Raw genomic sequence first — 22,580 nt, forward strand, 5'->3', positions numbered from 1 at the left:
TAAGAGACGCCTGCTTCTTGGGAGGAAAGCAATGACCAACCTAGACAGCATCTTAAAAAGTAGAGACATCACCTTGCCAACAAAGGTCCGTATAGTAAAAGCTATGGTTTTCCCAGTAGTGATGTATGGAAGTGAGAGCTGGACCATAAAGAAGGCTGATCGTCGAAGAATTGATGCTTTTGAATTATGGTGCTGGAGGAGACTCTTAAGAGTCCCATGGACTGCAAGAAGATCAAACCTATCCATTCTTAAGGAAATCAGCCCTGAGTGCTCACTGGAAGGACAGATCGTGAAGCTGAGGCTCCAATACTTTGGCCACCTCATGAGAAGAGAAGACTCCCTGGAAAAGACCCTGATGTTGGGAAAGATGGAGGGCACAAGGAGAAGGGGACGACAGAGGACGAGATGGTTGGATAGTGTCTTCGAAGCTACAAACATGAGTCTGACTAAACTGCGGGAGGCAGTGGAAGACAGAAGTGCCTGGCGTGCTCTGGTCCATGGGGTCACGAAGAGTCGGACACGACTAAACGACTAAACAACAACAACAAACTAAACCAAGCCCAGCATGCAAAGCGAGAGCTGAGGCATCTTTCAGGTTGCTGTCTGCAATCACAGAGCTACTGACACAGAAGGCAGCTAGAAAAATCACTAGGCTCAGATGCAGTCAGGCTTCAGTGTATACTTCAGCAAGCCAACAGTTTCTCAAGGACTTAAGTAGAGCTCTTCCTTTGCTAACTACAGAGGAAGAGCAAAGACAGCAGCTTCAGATTACTGTCCTGGTTGATGCTCTCGAACATTTTGCAGCCTACTAACCCTACTTGTATGGCAAGAGCATCTGGGCTACAGAACTACTACCACCTGGATTGCTACAGATACACACTCATAAGAAACAAATTCTGTGACAGCTGGGAGAAAAGAAATTATTTTTACAATCTAATGTTCTTGTCCTTTGCTTCAGGTGGTGAGGTGAATATATTATATTCATGGGAAAGTCTACCTGCAACTCATCCAGTTAAGTGAGAAAACAATTCACGCAAACTGCTGCTTGTGAGACTGGCCTCTGGCTGGTCCAAAGGTTTGTTTACAAAGGGTGTATAAGGAAAAGACTACTGAATCACCACAAACATTTACTGGTGCATGTGTGTCTGCCAAATGTAAAGAAGGGCTTCAGCTGCAAGAGGAAAAACTCTCCAGCAAGTCCCGATCTGCAAATGCATTCACAGACACACTAAGAGGGTACTGGCATCAATCCAATATCACTGGAACTACAAGTGCTGCGGTTTTTTACCTGACCACAATACAGGCTAGCACAGGTCACATTGCAGCAGGAAGAGATGGGAGTGCAAGGTATGCTAGTTGACAAACAGCTACCATTCTTTTGGGATGTCTGATTGCTTTATCTAAGTTCTTAGAGTCTCCAAGCTTTAAGTGGCCTTTTTTGCTTGGCTGCATGCTGCCTGGCTAATTTGAGAGTTGTTATGTTACTTAAAACTTTCATCAAAACACTTCTAACTCAGCCATCTGGCCCTTTCCAAGCCACGTTCTATGACCTCTCAGACAAAAACATTATAGGCTTGGGATTTGGGAGAGAAAGTGTGAGGTGTTCTGCAAGCAAGGAATGACCCATGGGGGGGAGCCCTGAGCTGTTAGTTGACTTTCAGTAGTTTTCTCCTGCATTTCCAGCACTCAGAAGCCCTGCTTGGCTACCCTGTGCCCAATGGGTTGTGTGGGATGGGAAAAATATTATATTATTCTTATAATAATAGACCATGCATCCCCTTCTCTCAGCAAACTCAGATCTAGCATAATTATATCCCCCATCACTGAACATGTCACATGTCAAGTTAATTCCAGAAATGTCTTTTTTTTAAAAAACTATAAACAAAAAAGATCATTATAGTTTATGCCTCAGCAAAAAAGGGCACAAGCTCTTCTACATACCACACATTTGCATGCACATATTTCCTCTTGAAAAGCGTTATAGTCGATCCAAATTTTCTCCAGTTTTTCCAAGGACAGGGGAGCAGCAAGGCATCCTTCAGTAACCACTTTAATAGCTTCTGAAAGGTCTTCTCCAAAACGAGCATTCAGACTGACTTGTCTGGGTGAAAGAGATTTGAAAATGAATAGAGCATTGAAGCTGCCTTATCAACAGTTGTACTCTCATTTTTATATGTAATAGACTATTTTATATATATACATACACACACACACACACACCTCTCTCTTTCTCTGTGTGTGTAACTATCAGGAAAAACACAGAAAATCATGGAAAATGCAGCTTAATTAAAATGGTAATAACTTATGCCTTCTTTCTGGTTAGACTGGACTGTCTGATTTTACACCCTTGTAAAGAAGAACACACAAAATTTTGATATATGGCAGCCTGTTACCTATCAGAATGCTGCCATCTGGTATGCGACCAAACTATCTGCTTGGAACTATTATTTTATGGGCAAACCACTGACATAGGGGATAAGTGCAGGTATAACTTTTACCAATAGGAAAGGGTCCCCTTCTTTTCTGTCTTTAGCCCGTGGTACTCCGTAGCTTCATTACATCCTGGATCCCCATTTACATCGGGATAAACTTTCTGCCCCACATCAAGATGAAGGCAGCACAGAGAGAGCCAGCTTTGAATGACTTCAGTCAATCAGATGGTGGTTTGAGGGAGCAGCAATGTCCGATCCAAAGAGACCAGAGGCAACTTCTCCCTCTCATTGGCTCACTGCCTATTAAAAGTAGGGCCTCTCTCCAGGGACCAGATCACTGCATTCCCAGCTTGACCACTCACTCACTGTGTTTCTTTACCGCATTATCCCATGCTGCACATTGCTATCGATTTAGCATTAGCCACCAGCTAATGGGGCTAGGAAGCAATTTTGCCCGAGATGACAATGGGCTTCAGCGGACCTGTGGTTTTTTTTTTTTGCCTTTCCTATCATAATTATCAAACTACTTTCTCTTTCCTTTTCCTTCTGCGGGCTTTATTTCTTTCCTTTTTCAAAAAATCAATTTTTACTGAAAGTTTTCCACATAAAATACAATAAAAGCCGAGCTAATCTAAAGAGAGAAAACTTTAAAAAAAACAACCAAGAATGAGAAGGAAAAGAGCAGCAAAGGGGGAAATACAAACCCCTCTATCACAATTGTATCATACCCCTTATTCCACACACACAAAAGTAAACCCTCCCAGCTGTCAACTGGGAGCTTCCCCCTCTTCCCCCAGCCTCCCACCCTGGGAGATCCTCTCTACCCTGCCTCTCATGCAAGGCCCTTCTTCTCCTGTCTATCATCTTCTTCTGTCTCTCTTCACTTATCCAAAACAAGGAACTTCAAGGAGCTTTATTTCTATGATGCAACTGAAGCTGTTTTCTACATCTGGTGCTGGGACATCAGGCAAGATCCCTGGGCGAAGAGATGAGAGGGGTGGGCATTCCGCTCCCTCACTTAAAGAGAGGTCAGTGCACACCAGCCTGTCCACTTCATGGCTTGGTGTCATTGCTATGCCCTTGGCTGTTTGGGCAGCAGTCACTGGAACAGCTCAAGCTGTTAGGAAGTAGCTTCCCAGCTCCTACCAGGAAGGCTGAGCCATACATTTCTGACAGCACATGGGGTGTAAGAAATAGGATCCTTGCCTGTAACTCGCCCACCCCTGCCTTACTGCTTATATGCTGCACCCTGTAAAGCTGTAGCCTGCCTTTTCTCTTGCATCATTCCTTCCCCTCTGCTCAGCTTTTACTGCTACCTGTGGATGCAATGTGCACTTAACACCTAAACTTCATGCCAGTGAAGATAAACATTTCAGAAGTACAAAGAGTCTTGGACAACCATCAGCTGTCCAAGGAGGATATTGGAAGAGTGATGCTCTTCCTCACTTCCTCCTTGAGTTGTATGCACTTTTCAGGGAAGAAAGCCTCCAGCCAGTGACTCAACTTCAAAAGGCAGGGAATATGTCACTGAAACTCAGCTAAAATCTGAATTCTCTGACTGTTATTGGCAATCAAACACTGTTCTACTGCATTAAAATGACAAATTAAAAAAAAAACCATTTTTTAAACGACAAAATGATTGAGGCTCTTCTCCAAACAATGCTAGAACAAGGTTTGTTTTTTGAGAAGAACCTTTTAAAAATTGTGATTCACAACAGAAACCCATCGCTGGGAAATATGTTTTAGTTGAGGAGGAGAAATGTACACTATACCTAGCTTCTTTCAATTTCTCGAACTTGTCAGCCAAGTTTCCCACTGTAGTTCCTATATATGTTGATAGAGCATTTTCCAACACCTCAAAAGTTTCCTTGTATCTTTTCTCCTCCTACGGCATTGGAGAAGAAAAGGATTCGAGCATTAGTATTACACCATTTCTGCCAAGCACCAAAGCATATTTTTAACTTTAAAAAAAAAATCATCAAAATATCCACATGCAAACATGGAGCTAAGAGAATATAAGGGCAGTAGATTTGGCTTTCAGTGACTATTAAACGCAGAATTATACTAATTTATGCTGCATTTGTATAAATAGCCTTCCTCCAAGGTGCTCAGTATTACATGCAACGCATTGCCAGATGACCAGGCTTTAATTGAAGAACTTTTGCACTGTGCAGTGTGTTTTTATGTTTGTGGCACACACACAGCTTTTGATTTCAGTCACTTGTCTGGCATAACAGGAAGCAAATTGGAAAGCAGAGGAGTGGCACAACTGCCATCATACCCTGAACCAACCAAAGACCAGCTTTGGTCCTGCAGAGGAATTTCCAATTAACCTAGAAAGTCACTTGAATTCTGCTGCCTTAGGCTATAATATTATACAAACTTTTCAAGGAGGAAGTTCACTGAAATCAGTGGGGCTTACTTGCAACTAGGCACGTAAGGGATTGCAATCAGGCACCCACATTTACCATCCATCGGGTTTGGCCAACATTCCTGTCTGCTGAAGGAAAACAAGGTGGCGACCGTGATAGGAGGCATGGGAAATGGGAACCATAAAAGGGCGGGCAGTGGGGGGGAGAGCCATTCTTTAACTAAGTACTTCCTCTTCAAGTAGCACAGAAGAATTAAATCTTCTGTGTATCAGTTATATCATCAACAGGAGAACCCAGATCACTATTGTATGGCTACTAGTTAGCAGGGGCAGCCCAGCCCGTTTTACCACCTTAGTGGCAACGCTGCACACAGAAACACCCCAGCTCTTGCTGAACTCGGCAGGAGCCAAGCTGTTCCGCATGGCGTTGCTGCTCAGTTTCTCTGCCCTCGGGGCAGGGAACATCTCCATCTCACTGGTGAGAACAGGGCATTCTGGTGGTGACAGAAGTGGTATGGTGGGCAGAGCTCTGCCTCTTGTGCTTCCGTTGCCTAAAGTGGGTGCTTCACCCTGCCTCACACGCATGCCAACTCTACAGTTAAGTATCTCTGGGATGCAGAATCAATCTATTGGCTGTACCTCCAGATCACAAGTAAGCTTCTTAACAGTTGACTCCAGTTCTTCACACTGATGGAGAAGATCCTCATTTTTCACTCTGAGAGCCTCTTTCTCCGCTTTCAACTTTTCATTCTCCTCTATCATTTTCTGGTCTTGCTTTATTTTTTCCAAGCTAATGTTTGAGACCCTTCTAAAGTCGCAAGTCACCATTTTCTCCCTTGAAAAATAAATACAAAGTTGATACATGACTTCAAGAGAGCACTCAAGAGATTCCAAGTCCAAACTAGTGCCCTCCAAATGATTTCGACTCATCACCTCCAGCCAACATAGCCATGCTGACTGGTGATTTTGGGAGTTGTAGGTTCAAAATATCTGGAGAGCACGAGAGTGGCGAAAGCTGGCTTAGATGCTTAATTGGTAAAGACCACCTTTATTGCACATGTTCCCCCTAATGCTATTCTTAAAGCGCACTCTCGATTTACCAGGGAAAGGGAAGCCTTCTGCAGCCACAGATAACTACCAGATTTCCCAAGGGCAAAACAAGCACTGCTGAAGAGGTGGCAGTGGCAGAAAAGGTGCAAATTAGTTGCCATTTCATGATGTCTCTAGCCTAGGAATGGAGGTCCTCTGTTGGCCAGATGAGGGCACTGCCATGAATTATTCATTCAAAGATGGTGCCACACTAGATTGGCGTACTAAATCAGAAGCAGGAAATGACAACCCCAAACCCAGTTGGAATCACAAACTGCCTCTGTAGCCAGAATTACATCTATTTATTTCTCAACTCCAACCAGCCCCTGATGGCAGCAGCAGCATGGAGGGTCCCAGCAATGTCTCCCACCACTCTTGCTTGCGGCGCCCGTGTCTTTATTTAGCCGTGTCTGCTTTAGACCGCATCACGTTTAATTCACCTATCTTCCTGCAGGGTCAGACATTTATTTCCCAACAATGCTATGGCCAGAGAAAAGGAGGTGGGGAGAGAACAAAAAAAAGAAAGAAAGAAAGAAAGAAAAATGTTTGGCGGGAAAGAGGAAAAGCAAGAGCAAAGGAAATGACAAATGCACAGGTGGTGAGAAAAATAAAGACTAGCATAAAAGAGAGCCAAGAACAACACAGCTAAGAGTGGTGAAGCAGAGAGCTGAACAAGTACTGTATTTCTGCAGGAGGCATCAAAATGACTTGGGAGGAGTGACTCAGGAGCTGGCTAGTTAGCACAAAATTTGGTCACATGTCCCTGTCAGTCTGAGACTTTGGGAGCAGCTGACCAATGGTTATCTGGATTCCTCCTGCACACCGACCAGGGAACCAGAATGTAACAAAAATTCAGAACCAATCGGCAGCCTCAGAGGTTTAAGCACTGGATCACTTGAATTAAAAAGTGCCTCTGGACATGTGTGGAATGCCTCTCACCACTACATAACAGGCACCAGCCCAACACAATCAGGGATTTTAAAGCAAGATCTTCCAGTTAAAAGGCCATGGTTTCAAGGCCAGGAGCCCCCAGCATCCTTCAAAAGCATGTTGTATTGGACTTCATCTCAAACTACATCTCAAACCACTTCTTACATCAGAAAATGTTTTCCCACTGTGACTTACTTAATAAAAGGCACATGGTTTGCACTGTTTTTCTCATTCCTTCCATTCAGTGGTGGATTGTCACCAAAGCCCATGCCTACTCTGTTGCTTAATGGAGAGCTGGCTCTGCTGGACCACACTGGAGCTGGAGAATTTGCATTCCTGGATTGGCAGAGAGAGGAATCCATTTTTGTATCACAGGAATTACTATTTACAGGAGACTTGCATCTTTCAGCAAATCCTTTTTTGGCCATTTCTTCCCCAATATCCAGTAGCCCACACTCTGCTTCAGCCACAATGGTACCATCCTGATACGTGGCTTTGATTCTCGTCTTAATTTCTTTTTCAAAAATCAAGCTATGCAGAAATCTCCTGGCCTGCAAAAAAGAAAAGGGGGGGAGAGTTCAGAAAAGTTTATGAAATAGTTTGTTGTGTAAGTTTTACAATCAAGGCTGTGGTGTACATGCAGCATTTGCAATTGTGCAAATTTATCTGACAGGCGCAGATAGATCTAATTTTTGATCTTTGGAAATCAAGTTTACGGCTTCAGAGAAACCTGGGAAATGTATGGGCTGTGCTCAGTTAAAATCTCAGAAGCTATAAAGGGGCTGATAAATCCTTTCAAGATCCAGGACTGTGGTTTACCAATCTGCATTGCTTTCGGTCCCTAACTTAGGGTTAGCAGAAACCAAGTCAGGTATGCAAAGGTGTGGCAAGCATTTTTATAACTTGAATAAAGAATACACAAAGCCACTCTTATAATCAGCTCAAGCATTAATTTGACACTTGTGTTGTCCACTTACCAAAACTGGCTGACCACACTTAACGAAAAATGCAGTAATAACCCAAATGCAATAATAATCCAGATAGCAAGAAAATGATGTATGTGACATAAATGAGCTTCAGTGAGCCTTGGCGTCACACATTCCCCCATCCTGCATGGCTGTGAGGAAGAACTCAAAGACTTCTGCTATTACTTTCCCTTAATTGCAATTTGTTGTATGGTTTGGCACAACAAACTTTGGTAACACTAAATAAAGTTCAATTCCAACAAGCCAACTGTGGCGTTTGCCCGTTCGTTTGAAAATGTCTGTACAGGGGGAGAGAAAGAGTTAATAGGTAGACCAATAGAAAAGCCAGAGGCAGAGCCTACCTGTTTATAAAAGGGCTTAGCCCGAGGTTAGTTAGTTAGTTAGTTAGTTAGTTAGTTAGTTGGTTAGTTGGTTGGTTGGGAAAAGGCAGTTGGGAAAGCAGTTGGCAGACAGTTGGAATTAGAGAGACAGTTAGTGCAATTGGTTCTTGTGTGAGGGAAGGTAGAAGAGTTAGAGACAGAATAAAATAAGAAGGTAAAGAGTAACGTTTTGAATGCAGTTAAAGTTTATTTGTGTCTGCAATAAACTACACTTTTCTTTGTTAACTTAAGAACCTGACTGAGACTAAGTGATTTACCGGGGAGGACCTGGTTGGTGACAGTGGATTAGTGGTGTACGGGTCAATAGTCCATGAGACGACCGGGGGCTCCGTACGAACGCCACATCCACTTCAACCCAAGGGGTACGAAGTTGGCTTGTTGGAATTCATCATGGTAAGTATTAACAACAGCTCTCAGTTCAGACGATACAGAAAACTGTGGTTATGTAAAAGCAGAGGCAATGCTCCAAAATCCTCCTCTTGGTCATATAGGATGACTAAAATGTAGCACACACACCCAAGGTGCACTGCAGCTTGGACACACCACCATAAAGCATGGCTTAACAGGACACGTGAATGGGGCCACTTAAGTTTGAAATGACAAACTTCATAATCAAAAAAGGGAACATAATGTAATATTACATCTATAAACCTAAATTCTACAGTGAAAAGGCAAGTGTCAGCTTATTGCAAGATTTCTAGAGGAACACAAAACCCAGGCAAACTGTGAACTTTGGCAACTATGAAGAAATCAAGCAGGTGGTTTTCTTCCTGGTTTCAAATATAGTCATACCTCGGGTTACAGATGCTTCAGGTTGCATTTTTTTGGGTTGCAGACTGCCGAAACCCAAGTACAGGAACGGGTTACTTCCAGGTTTCGGCAGTTGCGCATGCACAGAAGCACTAAATCGCACTTTGTGCATGCGCAGATGCGCCGAATCACAACCCACGCATGCACAGACACACCGCTGCGGGTTGCAGACACTGCGGGTTGTGAATGTGCATCCTGCACGGATCACGTTCGCAACCCGAGCGTCCACTGTACTAGCTGTATTTGATTCCCTCTACTCCAATGGAAATTGCTTGACCACTAAGGTATGCTTTGAGAATTCCATTGGGAACAGAAATAGCTGCTGTTTGCAATTCTGCCTGAAATTCAGAACAGAAATCAATCCAATCCAGGGACTATGATTGGTATTTGTAATCTTCTTTGGGGTTCTGTTGTTGTTTTTTAAGATTGCAACCGATACATAATTACTTCTTTTCTAAACACTGTTTTGACATTTCCTCTACACTGAAATGGACTGTGTGAAATAATTATGTTAAACCTATGTAAATAGTTACATAAATTAAGTAGGAGACAGCAAGATGGACAACATAGCATTTGGTGGAAACTGAACCACAGCACTGATTGTAACACGACAGGTTAAAACAGAAATCAACTGCCTTTTTACATTCCTGATTGCTGAACTGTTCATACACATGTGAAAAGTCTGTCTCACCTGGTCAAAATGATTTAAATCTTGATTAGCTGAAATCTGTAATCCCCACAGCCTGTACTTTTTCGCCACACTAGGAAACTGCAAGTTTTCTGGAATCTCAACTATTTCTGATCGATTGAGAACCTCAGAGTTTCCATAGTCAATATATAATACCTGGCACTGTAATAAAACAAAAACCAGTAAAACAAATAAATAAGAACCAATTGCCTATTGGAGTTATAGCTTACGGCGTTCACAGTACATTATGTCTACCCGGAAGTAAGCTGCACTGAGTTCAAGGGGACTCACTCCCCAGTTGTCTTTGCATTCCTACACAGACACAACTTTAACTAAAAAAATAGTTAGGAATCTGCAACCACTACTAAAGAAGGTTAAGCACTTACAGAAAATTATTTAGTTATAGGAAGTATTTCTGCACACATCTAGCTACTAAAAATAGAATTAAAAAGCCCAAAGAAATGACAGTAATCTTATGTTATTTGAGAAGTTTCTGCCCTGTTACTTAAAATCCAAGTTAGCAGTTCCTTAAAGTTTAGTACAGAAACTACCGTATTTTTCGCTCTATAACACGCACCTGACCATAACACGCACGTAGTTTTTAGAGGAGGAAAATCCGTAAGCATGCCACCCGTAGGCATTTCCTCCATAACACGCACAGACATTTCCTCTTACTTTCTAGGAGGAAAAAAGTGAGTGTTATGGTGCAAAAAATACGGTAGGCAGAAAGATGTTGAATTAGCTAGGCCTGATCAAGCAGGGCTCATCATTAGACTTGAAACCATCAACATGAAATAGCACTATCAAGTAAGATTTGGACTCAATGATTTCAGGAAGACAGTATCCAAGCTATTATCAACTAAGATTTGAATTTAAAAGATTGCAGACTGTATTTCGGAAATCAATCTGAGTAGGACTTCCGGAGGCGGCGCGACCGGTAATGGCTGCCTTCTCCGAGTAAGGAGAAGGGAGCTCCGCTGTAAACGGGTCGTCCGCTACGGCGAAGCGGAGACCCATTCAGGAAAACCACAGGTGGCAGAAGCCTGTGGTCTCGGGACCCGGCGGGCGCCAGAAGCAGCCCCCAAAACGTTGAAGGGACCCCGTAAGGGGCTCCGGATCGCGGAGGGGGTAGCGGCGCTGTGGGTCGTTGCGCAAACAGCGAAGTGAAGCCGCATTGCTGTTGCCGGTCAGCGCTGTCCTTTCTTCCTGCAACTTTTCTGAACTTTGGAAACTACAACCCGTGAGTAAATTTGGACATTGAAAACTTTCTGAAACTTTTGTCAACTTTCTGAAACTTTTTGAGAACTTTATGAAACTTTTAAAACTTTTTTAAAAAAGTTGAAATCTGGCTGAAAACGGAGTGAAGATAAGCAGGAAGCCCATCTCCCGCTATACTGAACTTTAAGCAAAGAGCAGGAGGAGTGGAGACAAAAAGTTATGCGTTAACTAAATGCTGGCACCCTGTTAAAGCAGTTTTCTGAGTGAAAGACTTTGAGCTATTGACTTTTGCTGGTTATATTCGGGGTGCACTGATATCCTTCTTCTGTGGCACCAGTGGATTATAAAATAAATAAGAATCTCTGGTGCTGGAGCTGCCTGGATGAGCACCAGTTTGCAACTTTGGATACATTGAATTCAGATTTTGAAACATTCTGAGTTGGAACTGGATACTTTGAAACTGTTGCAGTCAAGGCACTGTAAGAAACACTGTTTTGCTTTAAGTTTTACTCTGCTAAAAATAATACATTGTGGAGGCGATAGACATGGATTTAAATTTATAAGTTCAACTTGGATTTGATCTTTTCCCTGAAGACGTATTAAGCTCCCTCTAGAGGATTTTGGACTTACAGCAGTGACTTTGTTTTACTTTCCCTTTCCCGGCCTCTGTTTGACTATTGCATCTGGGACTCTGCTTTCTCATGGGAACAACTTGGATTGACCTTGGATTACAGATAACTTTGGAATGAGTGGCGCAAGGAGAAGAGGAAGGACTAAACAAACAACTCTAACTTTATCTGCAGCCTCACAGCGTAGATCTTCTGTGCCGGCCTTGCCTTCCACTTTGCCTCCAGACATAGAGGCGGCCTCCCTAATACAGGCAGGGGAGGGTGAGACAGAGGAGCTGCACCTGGGAGATATGGCTTCAGGGACAAGTAGCTCTGTCTTGGAGAAAATTTTGGAGAAACTGGAGGCTCTGGACAAGAAGGCTGATTTGCATACAGCTAAAATTGAACAGAACACAGAAAGCTTGAATAAGCTGACTGGACAAGTTGCACAGAATGCCCAGTCTATTGGAGAATTAAAGGAGGCTGTAGGTGAAAATCGTAAACTGGCTGAAGATACTAGTCAAAGATTGGAAGAACTTGAGAAAGAAGTAAGACCACTCAGCAAACAAGTTGGAGAACATCAGATTTACTTTTTGATGACAGAACTGCGAAACAGGGAGACCAACTTGAGGATACGGTCAATACCAGAGGTGGAAGAAGATAATTTTATTGAATTTCTAACTAAGGAATTTGCCAAGTTTTGGAAGTTAGAGGAAAAAGACTTTAAAATTGTATCTGCTTTCAGGCTTGGCAGAGTCAGAAGGACAGAGAAGCCCAGAGATTGTTTGATAACACTGAGATCAAAGGAGGAAAGGGACAAGATTTTGGGCCTGCACTACGAAAAGTCACTAGACATTTTGGGCAAGAGAATTGAAATCTACAAGGACATTCCTAAGCAGTTGCTGGACCTTAGATCTAACTACACGGAATTGGCAAGACTGTTGAGAAGCAACGCAATTATCTTCAGGTGGGAGTTTCCACAAGGATTATCCTTTACCTACAGAGGGAGAAAGATCAAAATCAAAACAGTGGAAGATAGAGACAAGTTTTTGGGAGCACACGGAGAAGACCTCCACAAAGGACTTGGATTGCCAGCGCCAGAACTTCCAGGGGAGCCCGCCCCCTCGGATCCTCAAGGACCGGAGAACAAGGTACCACCCCAGAAAGAATAACCAGATTTATCCAGGATGTCTCTGCAGCTTTTGAGTTGGAACATAAATGGCTGTAACAGTCCCGAAAAAAGGTCTAAAATTTTTCATATTCTAAAAAAGGAACAATTGGACATTATATGCTTACAAGAAACACATGTGATTAGGCTTCATAGAAAGGTGTTAATAAATAAAAGGCTTGGTCAAGAATTTATATCATCGGATACAGTTAAAAAGAGAGGTGTAGTGATCTATGCAAAAGAGAGCCTTTCACCAAAATTTCTCTTTAAAGATGAAAGTGGAAGAATCCTCGCAATAGAAGTACAGTATCAAGGAGAAAAAATTTTGATATTAGGAATTTATGCTCCAAATGAGGGAAAATCGGATTTTTATAAGAAGTTGCACGAGATCATGCTGGATTATCTGGATTACAACAACGTCATCATGATGGGGGACATGAACGGGGTCGTATCAACAAATATGGATAAGTCACAGAACCAGAACATTACTAAAGAGGGAAGACTACCTAAGACCTTTTTTGAAATGACTGACAATATGGACTGGGTTGACATCTGGAGAGTTAGAAACCCCCTGGGAAGAGAAGGAACATTCTTTTCTGAAGCTCAACTGACTTGGACACGAATCGACCAAATATGGATAACTAGAAGTCTGGCACCTAAGGTGAGGAAGGTGGAAATCTGCCCCAAAACATGCTCCGACCATAACGCCTTGAGAATGGATATGACATTGATCCCAATCGGCTCCTTTAGATGGAAGATGAATGATGGCCTGTTTAGAGATCAAAGAATTGTAAAGAAGGCCCAAAAAACCTTAAAGGACTATTTTGAGATTAATTTGAACACTACGGTGGAAAAAAGAACTATCTGGGATGCAAGTAAAGCTGTGATGAGAGGGTTCTTGATTCAACAGAATTCTTTAAAGAAAAGACTGCAAAATGAAAAGAAAGATAAAATTCTGGAAAGTATCAAAGAGTTGGAGAAGAAGTTAAGATCTAACCCGAAGTCCCAACCGATTCTGAGAGAAATTAAACTTTATCAGGCGCAATATTCCAAGCTGATAAATCAGGAAATAGAATGGAAGATTAAAACAATGAAACAAAAAACTTTTGAATCGGCAAATAAATGTGGGAAACTGCTAGCTTGGCAGTTGAAAAGGAGACAAAGATTAAATACAGTAACAAACTTAGAGGTTGAAGGAAGGAACATTCAGAACCCGGGAGAGATTAGAAAGTGCTTCCAGAGGTATTTTAAAAAGCTATATACTCAAGGGCCACAAGATGAAATAGAGATTACACAATTTTTGGAGAGAAATGGATTAGCAAAGCTGTCAGAAGAAAATAGAACAATTTTAAATGGCAAAATAACACGACAAGAGATTGAACAGGCCATCCTGAGTCTGAAACAGGGCAAATCACCAGGGCCAGATGGACTGACCTCTAACTACTACAAGACATTGAAGGATTATTTGATACAACCTTTGTTGGAGGTCAGTAATGAAATAATGGAGGGGAAGAAGGCGCCTGAATCGTGGAAAGAAGCATTTATCACATTGATTCCAAAGTCAGAAACTGAAAAGACACAACTCAAGAATTACCGTCCCATCTCCCTTTTAAATGTGGATTATAAAATATTTGCAGATGTCTTGGCACGAAGATTTAAGAAAGTTTTAAGTGAGATAATCCATAAAGATCAGGCAGGCTTTCTCCCGGGCAGACATATGTTTACTAACACAAGGAACATCATAGACATATTGGAACTTTTACAAACAAACATAAACACTAAAGCAGTTTTAATTTTTATAGACGCGGAGAAAGCCTTTGACAACATTTCTTGGAAATTTATGAAGGGGAATTTAAAAGAAATGGGAGTGGGACGGGGGTTTGAGAACGGGATTGAGGCAATATATTCAGAACAAAAGGCTAAACTGATAGTTAACAATGTGGTTACAGAAGAGTTTAAAATTGAAAAAGGTACACGACAAGGCTGCCCGATTTCCCCATTACTGTTTATTTCGGTTCTGGAAGTGCTCCTGAATATGATTAGGGGGGACCGGTTGGTGGAAGGGATTCAGGTCGGAGCGAAACAATATAAACTTAAAGCTTTTGCAGATGACCTAGTTCTGACATTACAGGAGCCGGAGTCTAGTTTGAAAAGAGTACTACAACTGATTCAAAACTTTGGTCGAGTGGCAGGATTTAAGTTAAATAAGCAAAAAACTAAAGTTTTGGGGAAAAACGTGACAGATATTGAGTTGGAACAGCTTCAGAAAGAGACAGAACTAAATGTGGTTAAAAAAGTTAAATACCTAGGGGTAAACATAACAGCAAAAAATCTGAGTTTATTTAAAGATAATTATGAAAAATGTTGGTCAGAGATTAAGAGAGACTTGGATAGTTGGTCAAGACTAAAACTTTCTTTGTTAGGCCGAATAGCTGCCATCAAGATGAATGTATTGCCAAAAATGTTATTTTTGTTTCAGACACTGCAGATTATAGACAAGACAGAGTGCTTCCGGAAGTGGCAGAAAGATATTTCTAAATTTGTCTGGCAGGGCAAAAAGCCCAGAATCAAATTTAAAATATTAACAGATGCGAAAGAAAGAGGGGGCTTTGCCCTGCCAGATTTAAAGTTGTATTATGAAGCTGCAGCTTTCTGCTGGTTAAAAGATTGGTTACTTCTTGAAGATACGGATGTCTTGGATTTGGAAGGTTTTAATAATGCGTTTGGATGGCATGCATATTTATGGTATGATAAAGCTAAGATAAATAAGGCCTTTAAGAACCATATTGTCAGAAAATCAGTCTTTAATGTCTGGACAAAATATAAAGACTTACTGGAGAATAAAACTCCGAGGTGGCTGTCACCCCTGGAGGCTAAGGCTCGGAAAAGAGCCAATATGGAGGCCAACTGGCCAAAATATTGGGAGATAATAGAAAAGGATGGTGACAACTGGAAATTGCAGAGTTTAGAAAAGATGAGAGACAAAGTGCGAGACTGGTTACACTATGCTCAGATTAAAGAAGTGTTTAAAAATGACAAAAAGCTAGGATTCCAAGTGGAAAAGTCAAAGTTAGAAACTGAACTGTTAGAACCTAAGACTAAGGTACTTTCAAGAATGTATAACTTGCTGCTGAAATGGAACACACATGACGAAATGGTAAAATCAACAATGATAAAATGGGCGCAGGATATTGGGTATAATATTATGTTTGAAGATTGGGAAAGGTTGTGGACCTCTGGGCTGAACTTCACTGCATGTAATGCGTTGAAGGAAAATGTGATGAAAATGATGTATAGATGGTACATGACCCCTGTTAAACTGGCTAAAATATACCATTCGTCTGATAGCAAATGTTGGAAATGTAAGGAAAATGAAGGAACATTTTTTCACCTCTGGTGGACCTGCCCTAGAGTGAAGGCCTTTTGGGAGAAGATATATAATGAATTAAAAAAGGTGTTTAAATACACCTTCACTAAGAAATCAGAGGCCTTTCTCCTGGGTATTGTCGGCCAGAGTGTGTTAAAAGAGGACAGAACATTCTTTTTGTACGCAACAACAGCAGCAAGAATATTAATTGCCAAGAATTGGAAAACTCAGGAGCTACCCACTGTGGAAGAATGGCAGATGCAACTGATGGACTATATGCAATTAGCCGAGATGACCGGCAGAATTCGAGACCAGGGAGAAGAAAGGATGGAAGAAGACTGGAGGAAATTTAAGATTTATTTACAAAAATATTGTAATTTGGCTGAGTGCTGAATTGGATGCCAGTGCAGACAATTGTCTACCATTAAATTAGATTTAAGGTTGAATTATATGTTAAACCAAATTAAGATTATTAATTAAGATCAATTAAATGATAATTTGTTTGAAACTAATTTAATAATGATGTAAGTGTATGCGGGAGGTGTGGGGGAGTCCCATGTAACAATTGAGAGATGTCAAATGGACAATGATAAGTGCTTATCTGATATATGCTTTATTTGAAAACTTTAATAAATATATTATAAAAAAAAAAAAAAAAAAGGAATTCCTTGCCTTTTCAATATTGATAACCTTCAGTACTTTGCATCTGTACCAACATTTATCTTCAGAAAAGCATCCTCCATAGATCTGCAAATTAAAAAAAAAACCCACAGGTCACTTCATAAGCCTGCATGTATTTGTAAGCCATTTTCTTCAGATGTTTTTAATTCAGTGGTTTATTCTGTAGTGTTTAGGTGGCAGGCAACCTTCTCATGAATACAGATATAGAGCTGCCTTTTGAAGATGCTTAAATGTTTGAACACATACACTTATGCAGAAGTATGCAGTATAACACTAGTTCTTAAGAAGTCAAATATACTGTCAACCAAGCTTACACACAGTAAAAAATTTAACTCTGCATTCCAAAAGTGTTACCACTGTAATAAAGATAACAATCAAGACGAAAACCTTCAAATTCAACCAAAAATGCCAAGTTTATCAAATGGGCAACTGAATAGCTGATACAATTCATCTTTACCCCTGTAACCCCACTTCCCGAGTCAAAAAGCACAACTGAACTTTTCAGATTTGCATACACAGGACTGTAAATTCAAATGATGCCTACTAGATGTTCTTATACTTATAGGAACCAAGAAACAACATGTACAACTTACCCTGGTAAGATCAGGATTGCCAAAGACTGGGCTGGCTAGAGGACAGATTTCAGCTAGAGAACGGCTAGTCTTCAATATGTCGCTATGTCTATTAATATCCTGTACGGCACAAATTAAACTTGAAGTCAACATTTATATGAAAGGCCTTTTACACTACTAATATAAGAAGGGGTACAGTTTTAAGGTGTGCTCATACAAATATGGGCAAAGACTTGCTTTTGCCAAATTTAATAATTAGTTAGTTACCCTGATCCCACTTTATTCAGTTAGTCATTCATCACTTCCCACAATCTTAACCTTACCTGTGCCCAAAATGTTATAGCATCTTCAACATGGCAGCTAACAACTGTGGGCAGAAAGAATTACAAGTCAGCTCATGAATTCAGCGTTAAAGAAGTAAAACAATATTAGTATGTGTACCTTTATTATATCCTGAATCCTCTTCCATATCAGCAGAACCTAAAACAAGACATGATCCATGAGAAAAATGTTTATGTAACGATAGTCAAAAGCGGAGTGCCATGTTGATTAAACATGAGATACACAGCTTAGTATCCCTATAGACTCTGAAGTGTAAATTTTACATCACTGTTTCGTCTCCTCCTTCCCCAGGATGTTCATCAGATACCATACGATTGCCTCCAGGAAGATCTAGGTGTCACAGACAGTCCAACTGCCTACCTGGGGATGAAGAGATTCTGGTGCTACCTGGCCTGACCTGTGGGGGGGGCGGGTTTCCCCATGGCCACGGCAGAACCTATAGAAAGCAGCTAGAATAAGGTTACCAGACATCCCTGTTTCCCGGGGACAGTCCCTGGATTTACAAATCAGTCCCCATACAAAATCCATTGACGTTGAAAAGTGTCCCCAGATTCATTGAAAAAAATCTGGTAACCTTAAGCTAGAAGTAACTTATAAAGACTATAGTATGGAGTTTTTACATCCTTCTCTTCCTCCCACTACTTTCAGCAATCCCCATTACCCAACTTCAGCACATTTCCAGAGCCTTAAAAATGCAAATCTGACATCAGAACACAAATCTATGTGGGAGATTTTTCAAGAATGGAGAATAAGGCTACCAATGGCTACTAACCATTGTGGCTATATAACTAGAAGCATTACACTCAAGTCCTGCCTAGAAGGCTTCCTATAGGCATCTGGTCAGTCACTGTGAGGTGCGATGCTGGACTAAACGAACCTTCGGCCGGATCCAGAAAGGTTCTTATGTTCTACCAACTTTCTCCACACCGTACATAACGTTACAAGCCTCACATCATGTCCCACCTTACACACCTACCTTCTAAACTAAAAAGTGGCAGCTGCTTTAGCCTTTCCTCATAGGCAAGGTGTTTCAATCCCACCATAAATTTGGTTGCCATTTTCCAGCCTTACAATGTCCTTTCGGTATATGGCAACTGTACACAATATTCCAGTCAAGGACATATATAGGGTATTTCAATACAGCCAGTTCTATTTTCAGCAAATAATCCCTACCATGGAATTTCCCAATAATCCCTAGCATGGAATTTGTATTCTTTGCAGCTGCCTGCAGACTGCATTGACACTTTCAATGGATTATCTACCATGAACCAAATATCTCTTTCCTGATTGAGCTCAACAACTTTCGTGGTCTGGATTTTCACTTTCTGAAATATGGCAACCCTAGATAGGGTTTATTCACCTATTTGCACCTTCAGCACGCACATTTCCAGATACGGCTTCCCTCAAAGATGTATCCCAGCCTTCCCCTCCCCCTTCTTCTTCCCAGAATCCCCTTGCCCTTCCCCAGAGCAGTTACCAGGGCAACCTTCCAAATCCCCAGTCTCTGGTCATACCTAGGGCCCTTGTCTTGTTAACGACCCTTAATGGCTCCCTATTCTTCCCTTAATGGCCTTAACTTGGCCACTCTATTCCGAACTTAAAAATGGAAAACATAATGCTGGTGGTCAAAAAAGAAGTTTAAAGACTGTCTCAAGGCAAATCTTTAAAAATGTAGTATAAACACTGACAACGAGGAAACACAGGCCTACAAGCACTCCAACTGGAGAACAGCCTTTACCAAAGGTGTCGTGGGCTTTGAAAACACTCGAACTCAGGACGCAAGGGAGAAACATGCTAAGAGGAAGGCACGCTTGGCAAACCCACACCGTGATCAACTCCTGCCCTCAAACCAATGTCCCCACTGTGGAAGGACGTGTGGGCCCAGAATTGGTCTCCACGGTCACTTATGGACTCATTGTTAAAACCGTGTTTATGGATAAAGCATACTCGGCTACGAGTTATCACCAAAGAAGAAGACCCAATAATTCCTTTCCATCTTGTATTTCTCCCTTCCCACCCCAAATAAAAATCCTATAATTTTATTAATTTCTATGTCCTAAGTCTATTCCTAAACCTACAACATACAGCAAGGACGGTATGTGTAAAAATGTGAGCTGTCAGTTCTCCTCCACACCGAAGTTTTACCACATGTGTGAATACAACAAAAGGCTTTTAGCCTCTCCCCCGCCGCCGCTGCCCCTGAAACCCGAGGATGTTAATATTGGCTGGCCTCTCTTTCAAGAGAGCCGTCAGGTTTGAAGATAAACATTAGTTCAAGTGGGGGGGGGGCTGCAAAGCGCTCTATAAATGCAAAAAAAAACCTGCCGTCCACCTGCCTCAAAACACACACACACACCCCTCACATATTTAAGATTCAAAGGAAAGCAGAAGCACACGGTAACAGGCCAGTTTTTCCCTCAGAGGAAGCCTTTCCATAATCTGGCCCTTGGAAGAAGACGCCCCGCCATTTTGCTAAGGCTCGACGCCACTTACGCGTCGCCTTCAGCCGCCTCCTCCTCTTGCTCCCTCTGTCCGTCCAGGAGCGCACCAACTCTTATGAATGGCACAGAACCTTAAGCAAGAAGCGGAATCGGCGGAAAAGTCACAGAAAGACACACACACCCTCCGCGCAAGGCACCAGCAAGCGCAAACTTGCGCCCTTTGCAAGCCACGCGGCGGCCGACGAGAGTTGGGAGCATGGACCCGCGCGGACTTCGTAAGACTTGCGCGCTTTCATAGGCCCCGCTGCGCCTCCTGTTGACGCACAGGCGCGTTGAGACGCAAAAGAAATAGTAATAATAATTTAAAAGTGCCAGGGCGCTCGACGGTGCTACTGGACGGCATTGAACCCCCGCTGATTTCAATGGGACTTACTCCTGCGCAGGGAAAGGAGCAGTATTGAACGCAGCGACTTTGGAGAAACAAACACGCGTATGATCTAGCTGCGATCCTAGGCACTTAAGCGACTTTATTTTATGTTGTGAACCGCCCTGAGATCCAAGAATGAAAGGCGGTATATATAAATTTAATAAATAAGTTGCGGGGGGGGGACATGGCTGGTGCAATAAATGTTGAATTCCTACACATGCGAATTCAGAAATGCATTTTTTAAGACTTTCTTAGTTACCCCTTGAGAGCCGGATCCCTATACGGAGTTAAGCGCGGACAAGCCTCTTGAATCAATACAGTATTTGATTTCAAACAGCGATGCTACCCCGTCGTTCAAACAAATCCCAGGGTGGGTCTACCTGAAACCTAACATGCTCCTCCTATTTGTATCTGCAGCTGGGCGCTGTGGAAGGGTGTGTGTGGATAAAACGCAGTCCCGGGGAGGATCCGCCAAGCCCGGCCATCCCCTCAAACCGCAGACATTGGCAGATATTTGACACCTGAAAGCGAAGGATCGCCACGCTGAGTGGAAAGATTACAGGGCGCACCATCAAAGCTGAAACACAGGACGATCAGTACACGGCGTCTTTAGGGAGACATGCAATTGAACTACGTGCTCCCAGAATCTAAAGGGGTTTGCAACCCGATCTTTCTTATGCCTGTTTACTGGGAGGTCGCCTTGAAGCTGTTCACTTGTTCTTTTCAAGCGGTTTTCCTCGTAACGTGACGCGTTCCTTGAAAGGGCAAGTAGCAAAACCTCCTTTCTTCCCACCCAGTATGCATGGACTGTGTAGTTTCTCTCTGAACAAAAGCTTCTGAAATAATCAAAGCCCAACACTTGGTTGGGCCATGTATTCGCTGTTCCACAGGACATTCCCCACCACACACACGTCAAAAGGATCTGTAGCAGAACTGGAGAATTTTGAGCCCTTTGTTGTTAAGACTCCAACCACCATCACCCGCAGCCAGTATAGCCAATGGTGTAGGAGTGTGGGAGTTGTAGTCTCAAGGTCTGGAAGGCATAGGATGTCCATATCTGATGTACTGTGCAAGGGTTGAGAACCTCAGACCTGGGGGCCAAATGTGGTCCTCTTTTTCTATACTGAGCCTAGGGGGTGTTGCAACTATGATGTGTTGAATTGGGAAGAACGGAAAGCGAGATACAGGAGGTGCTGATTTTTGGTCTTGCACAGACCACTGCTGAAATTTGAAATATCAAAGTCTGCCTCTTGGCCACATCCCTCACGATTTTGTACCCAGTGTTTTTTGCCTGGCTGGAATGTGTCCTTCAACTCTGAAAAATGCCTCTTGCTTGTGTGGATGGAGGATAGGAGTGTGGGCGAGTGTAAAAACTAGTCTGGACAAAGGTAAAGTGTACATTTGTTGCTCTACCCACTTTTGCCTTTGGTCCCCACTCACCACTGGCACGTGGCCCTGTCTTAAAAAGAGTTCTGCGCTACAGAGTAAAAGAGAAGATAAAATGTACTTTATGAAGTGCACTTATTGAAAATGACTGTACTATACAGTGGTACCTTGGTTCCCAAACGGCTTCATTGATGAACAAATTGGCTCCCAAACACCGCAAACCCGGAAGTGTTCCAGTTTGTGAATGTTTTTTGGAAGCCGAACGTTCATTTTGGGTGCCGGTATTGTTTCCGGGGCCAATCAGCCAATCAGAAGCCGTGCCTTGGTTTCCAAATGTTTTGGAAGTCAAACAGACTTCCAGAACACATTTGAGTTCGAGAACCGAGGTACCACTGTATTAACAAATTCATAGAAGTGCTTCTTACAGTGCACCCCTAAGCACACTTACTAGGAGGCAAGTGTGAGCACACTCAATGAGATTTACTTCTGAAATAAACAGTTTAGGATCACACTGTCAGGCTGTCGTTCTAAAAGAAGTTGGGCTGCAAGCCGAATTCCATTTACCTTGAATCCAATGGGACTTCAAATTAAAATAATACTAACACCAATAAGAATGCTTCTGAGTAGACATAGTTAAGGATTGTACTGTTAGGTATAAGTTTAATTGAACCAAGTAGGACTTGT

General features: G+C 42.2%; 1 protein-coding gene across 10 annotated transcripts in view; it reads right to left on the reverse strand.

Moving 5' to 3' along the window:
* The window catches only part of STK31 (serine/threonine kinase 31), a 42,105-nt gene extending 21,169 nt beyond the window's left edge, over positions 1 to 20,936 (reverse strand). Inside the window, exons 1-10 of one of the 10 annotated variants that reach the window (XM_083578526.1) lie at positions 20,770 to 20,936; positions 17,742 to 17,780; positions 17,624 to 17,667; positions 17,322 to 17,420; positions 16,720 to 16,794; positions 9,690 to 9,848; positions 7,018 to 7,373; positions 5,443 to 5,638; positions 4,205 to 4,317; positions 1,942 to 2,101 (exon numbers count right to left, since the gene is read on the reverse strand). In XM_083578526.1, coding sequence (XP_083434652.1) covers positions 1,942 to 2,101; positions 4,205 to 4,317; positions 5,443 to 5,638; positions 7,018 to 7,373; positions 9,690 to 9,848; positions 16,720 to 16,794; positions 17,322 to 17,420; positions 17,624 to 17,667; positions 17,742 to 17,769 — 1,230 coding nt within the window. In that variant the 5' untranslated portion in view covers positions 17,770 to 17,780; positions 20,770 to 20,936. Of the gene's footprint in view, positions 1 to 1,941; positions 2,102 to 4,204; positions 4,318 to 5,442; positions 5,639 to 7,017; positions 7,374 to 7,799; positions 8,140 to 9,689; positions 9,849 to 16,719; positions 16,795 to 17,321; positions 17,421 to 17,623; positions 17,668 to 17,741; positions 17,781 to 18,618; positions 19,137 to 19,978; positions 20,456 to 20,516; positions 20,630 to 20,769 lie in introns of those variants that run through there. The other 9 variants (XM_083578530.1, XM_083578524.1, XM_083578525.1 and 6 more) reach the window with 9 other exon arrangements.
* Between the last annotated feature and the right edge of the window lie 1,644 nt (positions 20,937 to 22,580).

The sequence above is a fragment of the Podarcis filfolensis genome (assembly GCF_964270895.1).
Source record: "Podarcis filfolensis genome assembly, chromosome: 12".
In the NCBI taxonomy this organism is placed as follows: Eukaryota; Metazoa; Chordata; class Lepidosauria; order Squamata; family Lacertidae; genus Podarcis; species Podarcis filfolensis.